Source organism: Vombatus ursinus, unplaced genomic scaffold, assembly GCF_900497805.2.
Source record: "Vombatus ursinus unplaced genomic scaffold, bare-nosed wombat genome assembly UNPS02014810.1, whole genome shotgun sequence".
NCBI lineage: Eukaryota > Metazoa > Chordata > Mammalia > Diprotodontia > Vombatidae > Vombatus > Vombatus ursinus.
In genome coordinates, this window is record NW_020954588.1 from 47,703,864 (window position 1) to 47,717,941 (window position 14,078).

General features: G+C 41.2%; 1 protein-coding gene across 12 annotated transcripts in view; it reads right to left on the bottom strand.

Moving 5' to 3' along the window:
- Positions 1-14,078, bottom strand: part of MBNL1 (muscleblind like splicing regulator 1) — a 253,748-nt gene that overhangs the window by 41,621 nt on the left and 198,049 nt on the right. For all 12 annotated transcript variants that reach the window (XM_027875810.1, XM_027875809.1, XM_027875815.1 and 9 more), the window contains one exon: positions 6,516-6,686. In XM_027875810.1, coding sequence (XP_027731611.1) covers positions 6,516-6,686 — 171 coding nt within the window. The remainder of the gene's footprint in view (positions 1-6,515; positions 6,687-14,078) is intronic.

A 14,078-nucleotide genomic window follows, 5' to 3' on the forward strand; every position in this document is an offset into this window, starting at 1 on the left:
AGAGGTGGAGGGGGAAGAGGAGGGGGGAAGGGGGAGAAGAGGAGGAGGCGGAAGAGGTGGGGGGGAAGAGAAGGAGGGGGAAGAGGAGGGGGGAAGAGGAGGAGGGGGGAAGGGGGGGAAGAGGAGGAGGGGGAAGAGGAGGAGGGGGAAGAGGAGGGGGGAAGAGGAGGGGAAGAATGCCATCCTAGTCATTTCCTTGGTCTAAGGAACTCCAGGAGAGGACGCTCGCTCTCCCTCAGGACTGCAGCAGCCTCCCTCAAGGTTCTGCTGGCCAGATCCTGCAGGTACATGCTTGTTCCCATTACAGTGTGAATTCCTTGCAAACAAGGATTTTTTTCCTTTCTTTGCATCCCCAGTGTTTAGCACCGTGGCTGGACACGGTTGATTTAAAAAAAAAAAAAAAAGCTTCCTGACAGCTTGCAGACTTGCAGCTGGCCATAGGCTTGTAAAGTGAGAAGCTAAGTGACTTTCCCAGGGTCACACAGCCGGTAAATGTCAGAGACCAAACATGAACTCAGTCCTCTCAACTCCAAAGCCATCTGTCTCTCCATCCACTCTGCCCCTGTGTTCCCCTTACTACAAATTATATAGCAATAATATTCTTATTACTACATTACATGTGTCATCTTGAATATATAACATTAACATATGCAGAGCACTTGGCAAATCTCAAGGGGTGAGATTATTATTAATATATTAAACCATTGATAGAATAATAATTATTACTTCTTAATTACAATCATCATCATTCTAAGATCAAAAGGATTTTCCCCTGAATTTGCTCCTGGGAGTATCCAAGACAATTCATATTTCTTTATTTTTCAAATTTACCCCAGCAGGAATAAATTCCTTCCTGCTGTCTGCTTAAAGACACTGTAGGCAAAGCCACATCATTTTCCAAAGGGCTGCAACTTCAACTCATCCGCCTCCCATTATCTCCAATTGCTCCCACTCAGGAGAATGAGAGCTATTTCACGAACAGCCAGACGCCCCATCAGCACGAAGAGCTGCAAACTGAGGGACTTCGTTGCAGTGGCTGCAGAAAGGTACCATTTCTTCATTTCTCAAAGTACAGATTGTAGAAGACTCTCCCCGCTCTTTTTCTCCAGCGCCGGCGTTCAGGGAAGGGCAGCGGGGTCTGATCTGGGCAGCCTTCATCATGATCAGTGTCTCCAGCAGCGCCTTGCCTCATCCCGCCAGCTGTTAGTGCCTCACCTGCCCAAATAACTTTAGAGCTGCTGTGGGCCATTTTGTATATAACCCACGTAAGTACATGGGGTTTTGTTTTGGTTTGGTTTTTGTCCCCCACTAAAATGTGAACTCCTTGAGGGCAAGGATTATTTTACTTGTCTCTAGAGCCCTAGTATTTAGCGTGCCAAACATACTTGTGGAACGCCCAATTGATTCCAGAAAATATCGTGCAATCAGTTCAATTTAACCAGGGTTTATTAAGCCCCTACTATGAGCCAAGTGGAGTACAAGGTGCTTGGACATCCAAAAACTGAACAGCCTCTACTCTCAAGGAAACGATCTTCTTCGGGAAGGAAATCTAGATCATTTTATAGAAAATGCATGCAGAGTAAAATCAAAGAGATGTGCTGAGGGTGGGGAAGACCCACTAGTCACAAGGGTCACCAAGAGCTGTCTCTTGCAGGAGAGGCTGCTCAAGCCGGTGCTGAGCAGACCAAGCACATCAGAGGAAAGGGGAGAGGCACCGGCCGGAGCGTGCAAAGGCAGAGGCGGCAGATGGGATAAGCCTTCCTGGAGCGTGAAACAGGTCGGCTTGGCTGGAACAGAGAGCTCTGAAAGGACAGGATGTGCAATCAGCCTGCACAGTGGGCTGCTGAAGGGGATGACAGAAACTGGACAGACCAAGGACCACTCCGTTTTCTCTTCGAGGGAACCGATGAGATCTGGTGAAATCATTTCACTGGAGCACTGAAGCTAAGGGCAGAAGCAAGGGATGAGGACTGTCGTCCAAGTGTCCCAGGAAACATTTATTGAGGTTATAAATAGTCAAAACAAAGAAAATGGCTGCGTGGAGACCTGGGGCTGGCTAAAGCCCATGGCTGGGAAGAACAATTAGCAATCTCACTCGCTTCTGTTTACACTTCTATTTTCAAGGCTAATCACTTGTTAATTTGTTTCTATTTTGACAGTAATGTTTTTACTGTACTGATTGAGCCTAGGGCTATGATGTGAAATTGAAAAAAAAAAAAAAAACATTTTCACTGCCTAATTAATACCCACAGCTTCCAAGGAAGCTCAGCATCTCATTGAAAAACAAATCAGTGATTAGCCTTGAAAATAAACAGGAGTGAACGCTGGACCCTAATTAATGAATGTGTTCATTGTTCTGCTCTGCTGCAGAAATTAGTGGCTAGGGCTAGGTTTTTAGACATTGAATGAACCATTTTCCAAATATGGACTTAACATAAAGGGGGGCCTGACCCTTTCTATTTCCCGCTTCCTCCTAAAACTTTCACTTCTGTCTTCCAATTTTCCCCTGCCATCACTCCTGCCAGGAATGCTCTTCTTCCTCATCTCTGCCTCTCAGCTTCCCTGGAGTCTCAGCTACAAGTCCACCTTCTCCAGGAAGCCTCCTTTTCTGATTCCCCTTAACGCTTCCCCTCAGCTGGCCATTTCCACTTTATCCTGTATGTATCTTGCTTAGAAGTGGTCGTTTGCACGCCACTGTGAACTCGTCAAGGGCACGGACTGTCTTTTCTCTTGCTTTATGTCCCTAGTGCTAAACACAGTGCCTGGCACAAAGTAGGTGCTTCTTAAATGCCTGTTGACTTAACTTGCTTTGGAGTAAATGCTTTCAAACCATTCATGGGTCTTCTTAGCGTGTGAGTTTCAGTCTAGACAGCCTTTTACATGATACTCTTTAAATTCACAGGCAACAGACATTTATTAAGCTCCTGTTGTATGTAAGGCATCATACTAGACACTGAAACAAAAAAGCAAAAATCAGAAGAGCTTTTCCCCTCAAGAATGTCACACACAGGATATAAAAAAGAGAAATCAATAATTTGAGAAGGAGGAAAGTCCTAACGCCTGGGAGGTCACAAAGTAAATATTACAAACACCAAGGAATAAAGTCATTCCTTCTCAAATTGTACATGGACAGTGTCATGATTTATGGAGATGAGGTCACTGGGCATTAAGGAGTAACATACATCAATACGCATACACATTCGCACACATAGCTGTCTATGTGTATTATGCGTCTATTAATCTTTTATAGAATGCTAAGAAAAAATATAAAACACGTCTGAAATGACATTTTAATAGGATTCTCCTTTCAATTGTAAAAATAGGAAAGGAAAACAGAGAGTGCTTACATTTTTAATTCTATGCCAATCAAAAAGTGAGAAGTCTTGTTTCTGAACGTGCTTTAACACTTGGCAGGGCTTTTTGATTGGATTTTTCTACAACCCTCCCCACCACACAGTGAAAACAAAAGGCCAGTGAGGCTATTTTGGAAGCTAGGGCCTCCATAGTAATTGATTAAAAAAAAAAAATCAAAGCCCCTTCATTTCTTCCCAGGGAGCTGCATAGGGTCTGAATAAAGCAGGCTGTATAGAGAATGTCTCTTGTCTCTCTCTGCCAATCTTTACCATTTATTTAAATGTTACTCTGAAAAAATAATTAAATGCAAAGGCATGAAAGTCAAAATAGGCTTCTTTGTGAACCTGCAGAAAAGTTTTAGAGCTGGAAGAACTCTTAGAGATCATTCAGTCCGATCATATCATTTTAGAGAGGAACAAAGCAAGAGCCAGGGAGGCCCAACGTCACACGGGTGGATTTGAACCCAGGGCCTCTGACCTCAAATCCAGTTAATATTTTCTACTATACAATAATGTATGCCATCTCTCAATCTCTCTCTCTCTCTCTCTCTCTTTTTCTGTGTGTGTGTGTGTCTGTCTGTCTCATTGTCTCTGTCTCTCTGGTTCTCTGTGTTTGTCTCTGTCTCTTTCTGTCTCTGTCTCTCCCTACTCTTCCTTTCTTCCCTCCTCTCTCTCTCTTCCCCCTCTTCCCTCCTCTCTGTCTCTCTCTCTGTCTCTCCCTCTTTCTCTTTCTGTCTCTTTCTCTCTGTCTCTGTCTCTCTCTGTCTCTCTGTCTCTCTCTCTCTCTCACACACACACACACACACACACACACACATACGCCTCTTTCCCTCCTATATTCTCTCTCTGTCTTCCCCTCTCTTTTCTATGCCCCCTTCTCCCTCCCCCCTCTCTCCCTCTCCCAATTATTGGAGAAACACAACACACAATTCTGCAGAGCTGTAAGGTTTACAAAGCATTTGACGGCACTGTTTTATTTATCAGGATAAACCTGCGAGATAATTGTTCTGATTGTTTCCAAGTGAGTGTTGAACACTCTTCTCACTGACTCCCAGTCCAGCCTTCTCCTCACCTCACCAAGTTGTCTCACTTCAAACAATTCTCTACCAAGGCTGACACTTTTCACCAAATTGAGCCAGCCACTCACATGACCTGGAGACAGGCTAGACACCCTCTTCCAGAGTCATACCACATACAGCAGGGTGGATGAAAGGGGACACCGAATGGCTTAACATCACTTTTTAGATGTGGAGGTGTTGACTTGGGACACTCAGGGGTAACAGTAAAGCCTTGTCTGGACCACTCCCGGGCAGAATGGACAAGTAAGCTCTCAAAAACAATTTAAGTATTCCAGGTATTCCTGGAAACATGACAAATGATGAGCAGAGGACAGTCTGCACAAGATTGCTAATACTGTCTGAGCAAACAAGAAACTCGAGGGAAGGAAAACGGGAAAGACTCTTGGATTTTGAGCACAGCTAGATCAACTACATCATTTCACAGACGAGGAAACTGAGGTACAGAATGAATTGCCCAAGTACTAAATATCAGAGCCAGGATTTAAAATTCATTAAAGGTACTCCGAATTGTAATCTCAGCTGGTTATTCACACCAGGGATTACCTAAAGTTGGTTTTCCATATCATGTAGGATGCTATTTTCACATTCATTGGAATCACAAAGTCAGGTGAGAGGCAGAGATGTAGAGAGCATGAAGTGTTGACTTAGGAGTCAGGCACACTTGGGTTCAAATCACAAACTAAAGCTGTCTCTGGACGGGTCCGACTGAGGTCGTTGCTCAATCTGTTCCATGGATGGTTCTTCTATAATAATTATTGAAATTTATGGCCAAATTTAGTGCTCAACTATTAAGGCAAACAACATTTCCTGCCTCTAGTAATGCTTCCTATTACAGAGAGAATGCAATCTGATGCTAAGTGTGCTTTAAATATTTAATTCGTGCAACTTATCTAACATTAAGGGTGATATCATGTTTTCCACAAATTGGTAGCTACTTATAATGTACCTATCAGATGCCCCAAGGCTACTGGCAAGGTCCAAAAAGTGAAAGAAAGAAATCTTATCCTGCACCAGGAGGGAATGTATCTTCATGGATTTCTTTAAGAAATTAAAGCTAGTAAACTGCCCCCAGCATAGTAGTTTGAAATGAGTAGGTTAGCATCTGTGTCAATTTAAATTATAAATGTTTAAGCTGGTGTTAACTTTTAAAATAAAATAAATGCCAGTTAAAAGAAAGTATTCTGAATCATATTTTCTCACCTCTATTATAGGTACAGATAATTGTTATTCTCCTTCTGTTCCCAATAAACTCCCTTTCAATCAATAGTCTCACTACCTCATTTCCATGGGAATCTGACTATCCCCTGAAGACACCTCCTCCTGACCACTGAAAACCTCTCCTTAAAATTCTCCACTTCACAGGACCAGGAAAAGGAGCGGGCAAGTCAAAGGAGTGGAACACACAGCTGTTTCTGGAACATTCCTCAATTGCCTCACTTACCTGATGGTTTCAGCCATGAAATAGATGCAGCAGCCTCAGTGGGACCCTTCCGAAGACAGCCCTAATTTGTGATTTCTAACAGCAAAATAACCATGGTAGCACGGTACTGCCCACGTACTTGCACACTGGATCCGTGATCCCAAAGTTTTACTAACAGCGTAGCTATTTCTATATTAGCTTTAAAAATTGTCAGGCTATCACGGGAAACCATTCTTCAGCCTCTGCAAATTGTACATGCATGTCTGATTCGATTCCAGGTAGAAGGAACCATGACTAATAACCCAGGGAACAGACTATGAACAATCTTGGGGAGATCACTATGATTTCAAAGTGATGTTTGTAGAATGTATTTAACACATGATTATGATGGTCTTAATGACTTGGAGCTCCCAAAGAGCATTAGTGAAACTGGAGAATTCAGTACGCAAGAGCTTGGACGCCATTTGCAATAATTATAGGAAAGAGAGTTATATTATGAAGTGTTCGATGCTAGAGCTTGGAGCCACTGGTTCCCAGCAAGTGCTGAAAACGTCACACGCTCCATTCTGATTCAGTTTAGATTCCCCTCCAATGGCCTGTTTGAAAAGGTATTGGATGCCAAGACGTGATTGGACAACGAGAATATCACGAGTGCCGGCTTACCACAGGTTGTAGCGGGGCGCCAGGGATCATGGCATTAGCAAGTTGCATCTGTTGGGCCAGCATGGCCATGTTCTTCTGCTGAATCAGGTTGTTGCGTCCATTTATTTCCAATTGTGTTTTTAAGTGGGGGGGTGGGTGGAGATATTTGCAGTTCTCTCTTGAACAGCGACCCTACAATGGAAGAACAAGAAACACAAGTTTGAAAAAAGCTGGAATCTCTTCTCATCATTTACAAACAAAAAAGACAATATTCTTGACATTACCCTCATATATGCAGAAACTATAGAAACAATGGTGAACCGATTCTCTACCTTTGTAAACTGAAATATATTCTATACACTGGTAAATGCATGGATATTGTAAAATAAGTTATAAAGATACTTAAACGTTTCAAAATGAAGTTGACTGATGGTGACAGTTTTCAGCTGAATGTATTTGAAACTGCTCGCTACACCACAACATCTGCTTTTAGAGCGTCTAGGAGCGGTGTAAGATGATTAACTTTGATGCCAGAATGTTCCTGCAGTCAACCATATTGAGTCTATTCAAGTTGAATGCACAACTTCACGGATTCACAGTTTTTATTCTATTTCATTCTTGAGAAATAATATAAATTTAGTGACACTGATAGGAAATAGAACTTTAGCAATGAGCCCTTAACTGACATTCTGAAAAACAAAAAGGAAAATTCAGTACCACTACTCATACAAAACTGAGAATTTGGAAGACCCTTATCATCTCCTACCTAGAATACTTAAGTAGTCTCTGACTGGTCTCCCTGCCTCCAGTCTCCCCCCTAGTCCGTCCTTCACTCAGCTGTCAAAGTGATCTTCCTAAAGCACAACCGTGATCAAACTCCAATGGCTCCCTTTCACCAGCGAGATCAAATTAGAAATACTATAGGGTGTTCAAAGCCCTTCCTCTGCTGCCCCACCTCATTTCTAGTTTTCTCACACTTTATGCCACCTCCCTACACATGGTCTGGGTTCCAATTGCACCCAGCTCCTTGCTATTTCTCAAACAAGATACTCCATCTCCCAACTCCAGGCAATTCCCTCGGCTATCCATCATTCCTGAGATGGTTTCCTTTTGCATCTCTGCCTCCTTGCTCCCACAGCTTTCTTCAAGTCCCAGGTAAAATCCCACCTTCTACAAGAAGCCTTTCATGATTTGCCTTGATACTGGCCTCTTCCCTCTGCTAATCATTTCCAAATAATCCTGCATGTAGCCCGGATAGAGATTCACACACAGCTGTTTGAATGTTGTTTCCTCCATTGGACCATGAGCTCCATGAGAACAGAGGCATCTCTGAATCTACAGCCCTTACAATATGCATTTAATAATGTTTATTGACTGAATTCAGCATGGAGGGTTTTGGATGTATAATAAGGAAGATGTGTTTGAATCCTGCCTCTCACAATTAGTAGCTATGACAACATAGACAAGGTACTTCATCTCACTGAGACTCAGTTTCCTTCTCTGTAAAATGGGAATAATAATACCTCCTAAAGTAGATATGAGGTTTAAATGGGAGAGTGGATATATAGTGCTTTGCAGGCTTTAAAATTGCTACCACACTGTGAACAGTGTGATCTTTGGACGAGTAAGTCCTGGGTTCCCTTCTGGTTACATAACCCCAGGCAAGTCACTTAATCTCCAGTGCCCCAAAACTATACATACAGTCTTCAAGACTTTAATTTTCAGAGAAGGTATAGACCTGCACATCCAGGGCTCCCTATCCCAATGAAATCAAATGTCCATTCTCTGCCCCAGAAAGTGTTACAGAAATTCTAGATTTTTATTGGGGAAGCTAGGTGGTGCCATGGTGCATAGAGTTCCTGGCCTGGAGTCAGGAAGACCGATTCCTGAATTGAAATCCGGCCTCAGACACTAGTTTAGTTACTATCTGTGTGATCCTGGGCAAGTCACTTCACCCTGTTTGCCTCAGTTTCCTCATCTGTAAAAATGAGCTGGAGAAGGAAAGGGCAAATCACTCCACTATCTTTGACAAGAAAACCCCAAATGGGGTCATGAGGAGTTAGACACAACTGAATTACATGATTATTATTACTATTATATCTATTATTATACAACTACTAGTAGTATAATGTCCTACTCCTACTGCTACTACTAATACTACTACTACTACTACTACCACCACCACTACTACTACTACTACCACTACTACCACCACCACCACCACCACCACCACTACTACTACTACTACTACTCCTATGTTACCAGACCCTCCTCTACCAATGATTCTAATCAGAAGTAATAGTGTGGATAAAAAGGATTTTTTAATAGAGGCAATCAGCCTGTTTCTCAATACTCCTTTGATTTTTCTAAGAAAAATTAATTTGTTATATGTTGACCTTACACTATAATTTAACTTAGCAAATCATGGTGCTTGTGGTTATTACAAAATTTGCCAAGAAATCTAATTTGAATGATCTGTTTCAGCTCCCTTGGAGTGAGGGAGACAGGGATTTTTCAGCCATCTGTCCCCATACTTGGCATACTTGACAACATGCATGACCCTCATTTCCACAGCCAGCCAAACGTCATTTTAATAATCTTTGCATAATAAAGTATGTCTGATAACGAGAAGGTGTTAGGTACCGGGTTTTGAAACTCCTTTTGCACTGTGTACAAACAAGAACAACTTCTCTGAGGACAAAAAATGGATGAGAAAATTGTTTTTCCTAACAATCATTCATTTTTTATATTTACATGTAGCAATGCAATACAATAGGGTCCTAGCCTTTCTTGGATTGACGTGGCATGTCTGTGGATCACGAATATCTGGATGAGTCATTTAACTTCCCTGGTCCTCATTTTCCTCATCTGGAAAATGGGAATAATTCCTGTTTTATATACTTCACAAAGTTGCTGTGAGGCTCACATGAGATGTCATGGGGGAAATGCTCTATGAACAGTACTCTGCTAATGTGAGGTATTTGTCTCAGTGTAAAAAACAAAACAAAACAAACAAAAAAACCAATGAGGTTGGATGCCAAGTCAAATCCGTGGGGCAGAACTGTCAACCCCCCGGAAGCCACAGCTGCTGTGATTCTGGGCAGGCCAACAAAAAAGAAAAAAAAAACATTTTATTATAAAAGGAAACCAAATAGGAAATTCTGAGCCAAGATATTCCCATATCATATTTCTTACTAAAAATGAGTTAAGATAAGAGCAGAAGAATTAAGTGGGACTACATTCAGCCTTATTCAATTTTCTGGGCCCATTCTACAGGGCTCTCCCATTAACACCACTCCTGTGGGCACCCTCTGTGGTCTTTGCCAGGCACAGCAGAGACCAGGGAGGTCTGAACTAGTAAAACGCAAACACCAGCTATTTATCATGGGATTAGGGTACTATAAAAAATGAGAAATGAGCCAGCCCCTCCCTTTGCCTTCTAACACAATCATATTTAAAGCCATCGAAGAGATAAATTATTGATAGCAGCAGACGGTCACCGCATCTTCGTAGAGCTGATCTGCTGCTTTCCTTTGTAAGCGTTAAAAAATGTCTGAATAAGCGATGGCTGATTATATTGGCTTGACTTCTTGGGGAGCTGAGAACTCGCTTCAGCCAAAGCCTCAGGAGAAACTAAGGAGAAATAAAAACCAGATGCAATGCCCATTCCAGGCTGATAGATCAGCCCTCAGGGCAGGGCAGCCTGCAGAAGTGCAGGAAAATGGAAGAAAGTAAGTATAGACCGCCTCTGCCTGTACTTCATAGGCAACGACAAAGTGCATAATAAATAATGGTTTGCTTTTCCCTTTGTTCTGGACACAATGAAGATGGCCCTCACAGAGCAAAAACCTATCTAAGAGTTAGCTATTGTTACAAACACAGCATGGTTCTGAATCCCACTGAGCTAGGAGCAAGGGAATGCGTCTTTTTCAGAAAGGGATTTGTTGACATCATTCAGCATGCCAAGCTGAAGATGCAGCTAACACAGTCAGACAGATGACTGGGCGCTTCATTGGGGAGAACAACTCAGTTTGTTCCAATCCAATATAATATAACCTCATCCAATTCAACATATATTCATTTGTTGCTTAACTGTGTAAAGCCCTGAGAGAAATGGAGAATTTCGAAAAGAGAAGATTCCTTCTTACCCCCACAGAGCTTAAGATCTGAGTTCAGATCCTGCCCCAGAGCTCGGCAACTCCACGACCCTCGGCAAATCACTTAATTTCTTGGTTTCTATTTCCTTATTTGTAAAATGAGGAGGTTGGCTGAGATTGACCCAAAGATCTCTGAAAATTCTACCTCGAGATGATGAAATTTCAATGCAAAGTCTTTAAGGCATGCGATAAATAACGGGCATTATTACCTTCAGCAAAGACATTGATCGACATGAGTCTAGTAAGTAAAATGGGGATTTGATTTCAGCATGAGGATCCTACTGGGCTGCTGGTACGGTACAAAAGAATAATTCTTATTCCGTGCTGACAGCTAGAGGTCATTCCCTCTGCTGCTATCATAGGACACAGTTTGATCCAAAGGTCCTTAGGCAGTAACCACAAACAAGCCAACAGTTTGAAAAGAAGAGAAAAAAAATTTTTTTGCCTTTTGGAAATTACTCTGTTGACTGGAATCTGTGCTACTCCTCTGTGCTCTTAGGGGCACATTTCAATGGGCTTGTTGTTAATAATGCCTCCGTTCCATCTCTGGCGGGTAGACTATGACATGAGGGAGACACTCAGGTCCCACAGTATGTCAGTCCAAGGGACATTCAAAATCTCCAAACTGGCACATCTGTACGTTTACTGCCTGCATTGGAGATACCTTCCTTATTTTCATAGGCTTAAATTTGGAACAAGAATATATTTACAAGCTTTGTTTTCATCTGTTACAGTGGAATGATGATATAATTTGACAGAATTATGACTGCATTTTTGGACCTCATCTGATAGTGATTAATTACTAAAACACTGAACAGAAATTTTCGGTTTCAAGGTAGTTCACAGTGGGATTCTGAGGACACCATTCACAGCAACAGGATGCATTTTTTGGACACTTCAGGCAAGAAAGAAACTGAAAAATGAGGAAAATCCTAATGAAAGTTCATCTACTTTTCCCCATCCTTCCTTCTAGACTTCAGGTATTCTGTCTATGTAAAGAACTCCTTTTCCTGAATTCTTGTTAAGTCAAAGTAAGTCTAAGGGAGTATGGGGTCAGATTAATGGCTACCATTGTTGTGGGGGTTTTCTTGGCAAAGATAGTGGAGTTGGTTTGCTATTTCCTTCTCTGGTTCATTTTACAGATGAGGAAACTGAGGCAAATATGGTTAGGTGACTTGCCCAGAGTCACACAGCTAGGAAGTATCTGAAGCCAGATTGGAACTCATGAAGATGAGTCTTCCTGATTTCCAAACCCAGTGCTCGATCCATTGCGCTATACAGCTATTCAAAGAACCATAAGTTTCTCCTAGATTCAAGTCTGGGTAAAATGATTTCCTGGTCAGACCATTAAATTTACATTGAATAGAGCTGATCAAAGCAAGGCAGATGGCTACTCGGCTAAAACATCTGCTCTTTTTAAGAGAGCCTGGGTATTATTTTTAAAACTTTTCTAAAGTTCTTTCAACATAATCTGGCAAAATTTTATCAAAAGTTGGCCAGGGTTCACACACACATATTCTCACATATATACAACTAGGGAATTAGCAAATAAAACTTATATTATTTCCAACAAACACATGGGGCCAAGGGGGGAGAGGAATGAATATAGTCACCCAAGTAACTTCACCCCACGGGCTTCAATTTCTTTATGTGAAAAGTAACTACTCACGTCCCTCTGGAGTTGTTAATCCATGATCCTAAGAGGCTGCGGCAATAAAAGTTTATTTTGTCAAAATGGATTTTAAGATCCTATTTTCAATTTCCACTAAGGGGAAGAATAGCAAAAAATTCATTGCCCCATTCCTATATAAAGGAGTCCTTAATTATCTTTGCGATGTGTTTAAAGGTTTTAGAGGTTTTGAATATAGTTACGTCTGATATTCAAAATCTCAAATAAAAAAATCTCTCTTTGTTGTTTGATAGCTCTGTGTGTGTGTGTGTGTGTGTGTGTGTGTGTGTGTGTGTGTGTTTGGAGTGTGTGTAAGGGGTAGGGAGGAAGGAAGGGAAGGTGGGTGGTGAGAATCAAAACTGTCTCTGTATCAGGTTGCAGTAATTTTCCATTGAGAGGGAAAACACAATTATATCTTAAATGTCCTTCTTCATCTCTACTTGTTGAATTCCACCCATCCCAAATATGGGATATAATACGAATAGAATACTTCACTGGGTCAGAACTCAGAGGCACATGATCTTTAACTGCCTAATGGAGAACCCTAACGGGAATAAAAATAATAAGAGTAATAATAAAAGACTGGCCATATTTGTGTACACTGTGGAGGTAAGGGATCATTGCCAAATTTACAGGAACACTGTCTACACCACAAAGTATTTTCCAAATAAAATAACCCACTCAGCCAACTTTCATTTGAAATGCTGGTTTGTCTAGAATAGAAATGTTTCTTTCGATTGTTGAGGCAAAACAACATTTCCTTTGAGATGGTTGAGATACTGAAATGTTTTTAAGCATTTTCACAAGCCATCCTCTGCTCTGAGACATGCTGTGAACTTCCTCATTTGCCAGCAACTCTCAAGGGAATTCATGGTCTTCCTACTTAAAATAGTTGTCAAAAGATTATTTTTTTCAGATAGGATGGCAAAACTATTTCAAACTGTTTGCAAGGAAACCATATTGGCAGTCAAGATAATAGCCATTTCTGGAAATGCTTCATTTCTCTAAATTGCTTTTTGCTTATCATTTCTATATGAGAAACAATGCAATTTTGGTTTTGAAAAGGTTAAAGTCATAAAAAAAAGAGTAGATAATTTTGAAATAAATCCAGACCAAATACATAATAGTACTGCCTGATTTTATGTGCTTATTGAGGGCTTTGGTTAGGGGCCCTTAGGAAGGTTTTTTTGCATAGAGTAAACCTTTGATAAAATTTTATCCAACTGAATAGACCTGAATTGTTGTTTCTGGCATTGTACCTCATTAAGTTCCCACAGTATTGAAAATAAATAAATTGCTGTGTGGTGCTGTGCTACTTCTCCAAATATCAAAAGTTGTTTTTTTGTTTTTGTTCTTTTTAACTACAACCAGTTCATTATAATCTTCACTTAAAAGGTGTGAGCAGAGGGATGCAGAAGCACCACATGGCCAATAATCAGAAGATCATGTATTTATTTGTTACTTAATTGCCCTTTACTGAAAAGGAATCAGCCTGATTTTCTTTGAAATGTATTTGCATGTTTTTGAGCTTTTTAATATGGCTGTGTCTGGTATTTGGGAACTTTACTCAACAAATGGATAAACAGAAGATAAAACCCCACCCTGAAGAGCTGATTGATTCAAGAAGAGTAGTCAGCTTCCCCAGCTAACCCAGGCTGAGCCTCTCCCTGTACCCTGTAACCAACTCCTTTGTTTGAAATATATACATGAATTCTCTCTCTCTCTCTCTCTCTCTCTCTCTCTCTCTCTCTCTCTCTC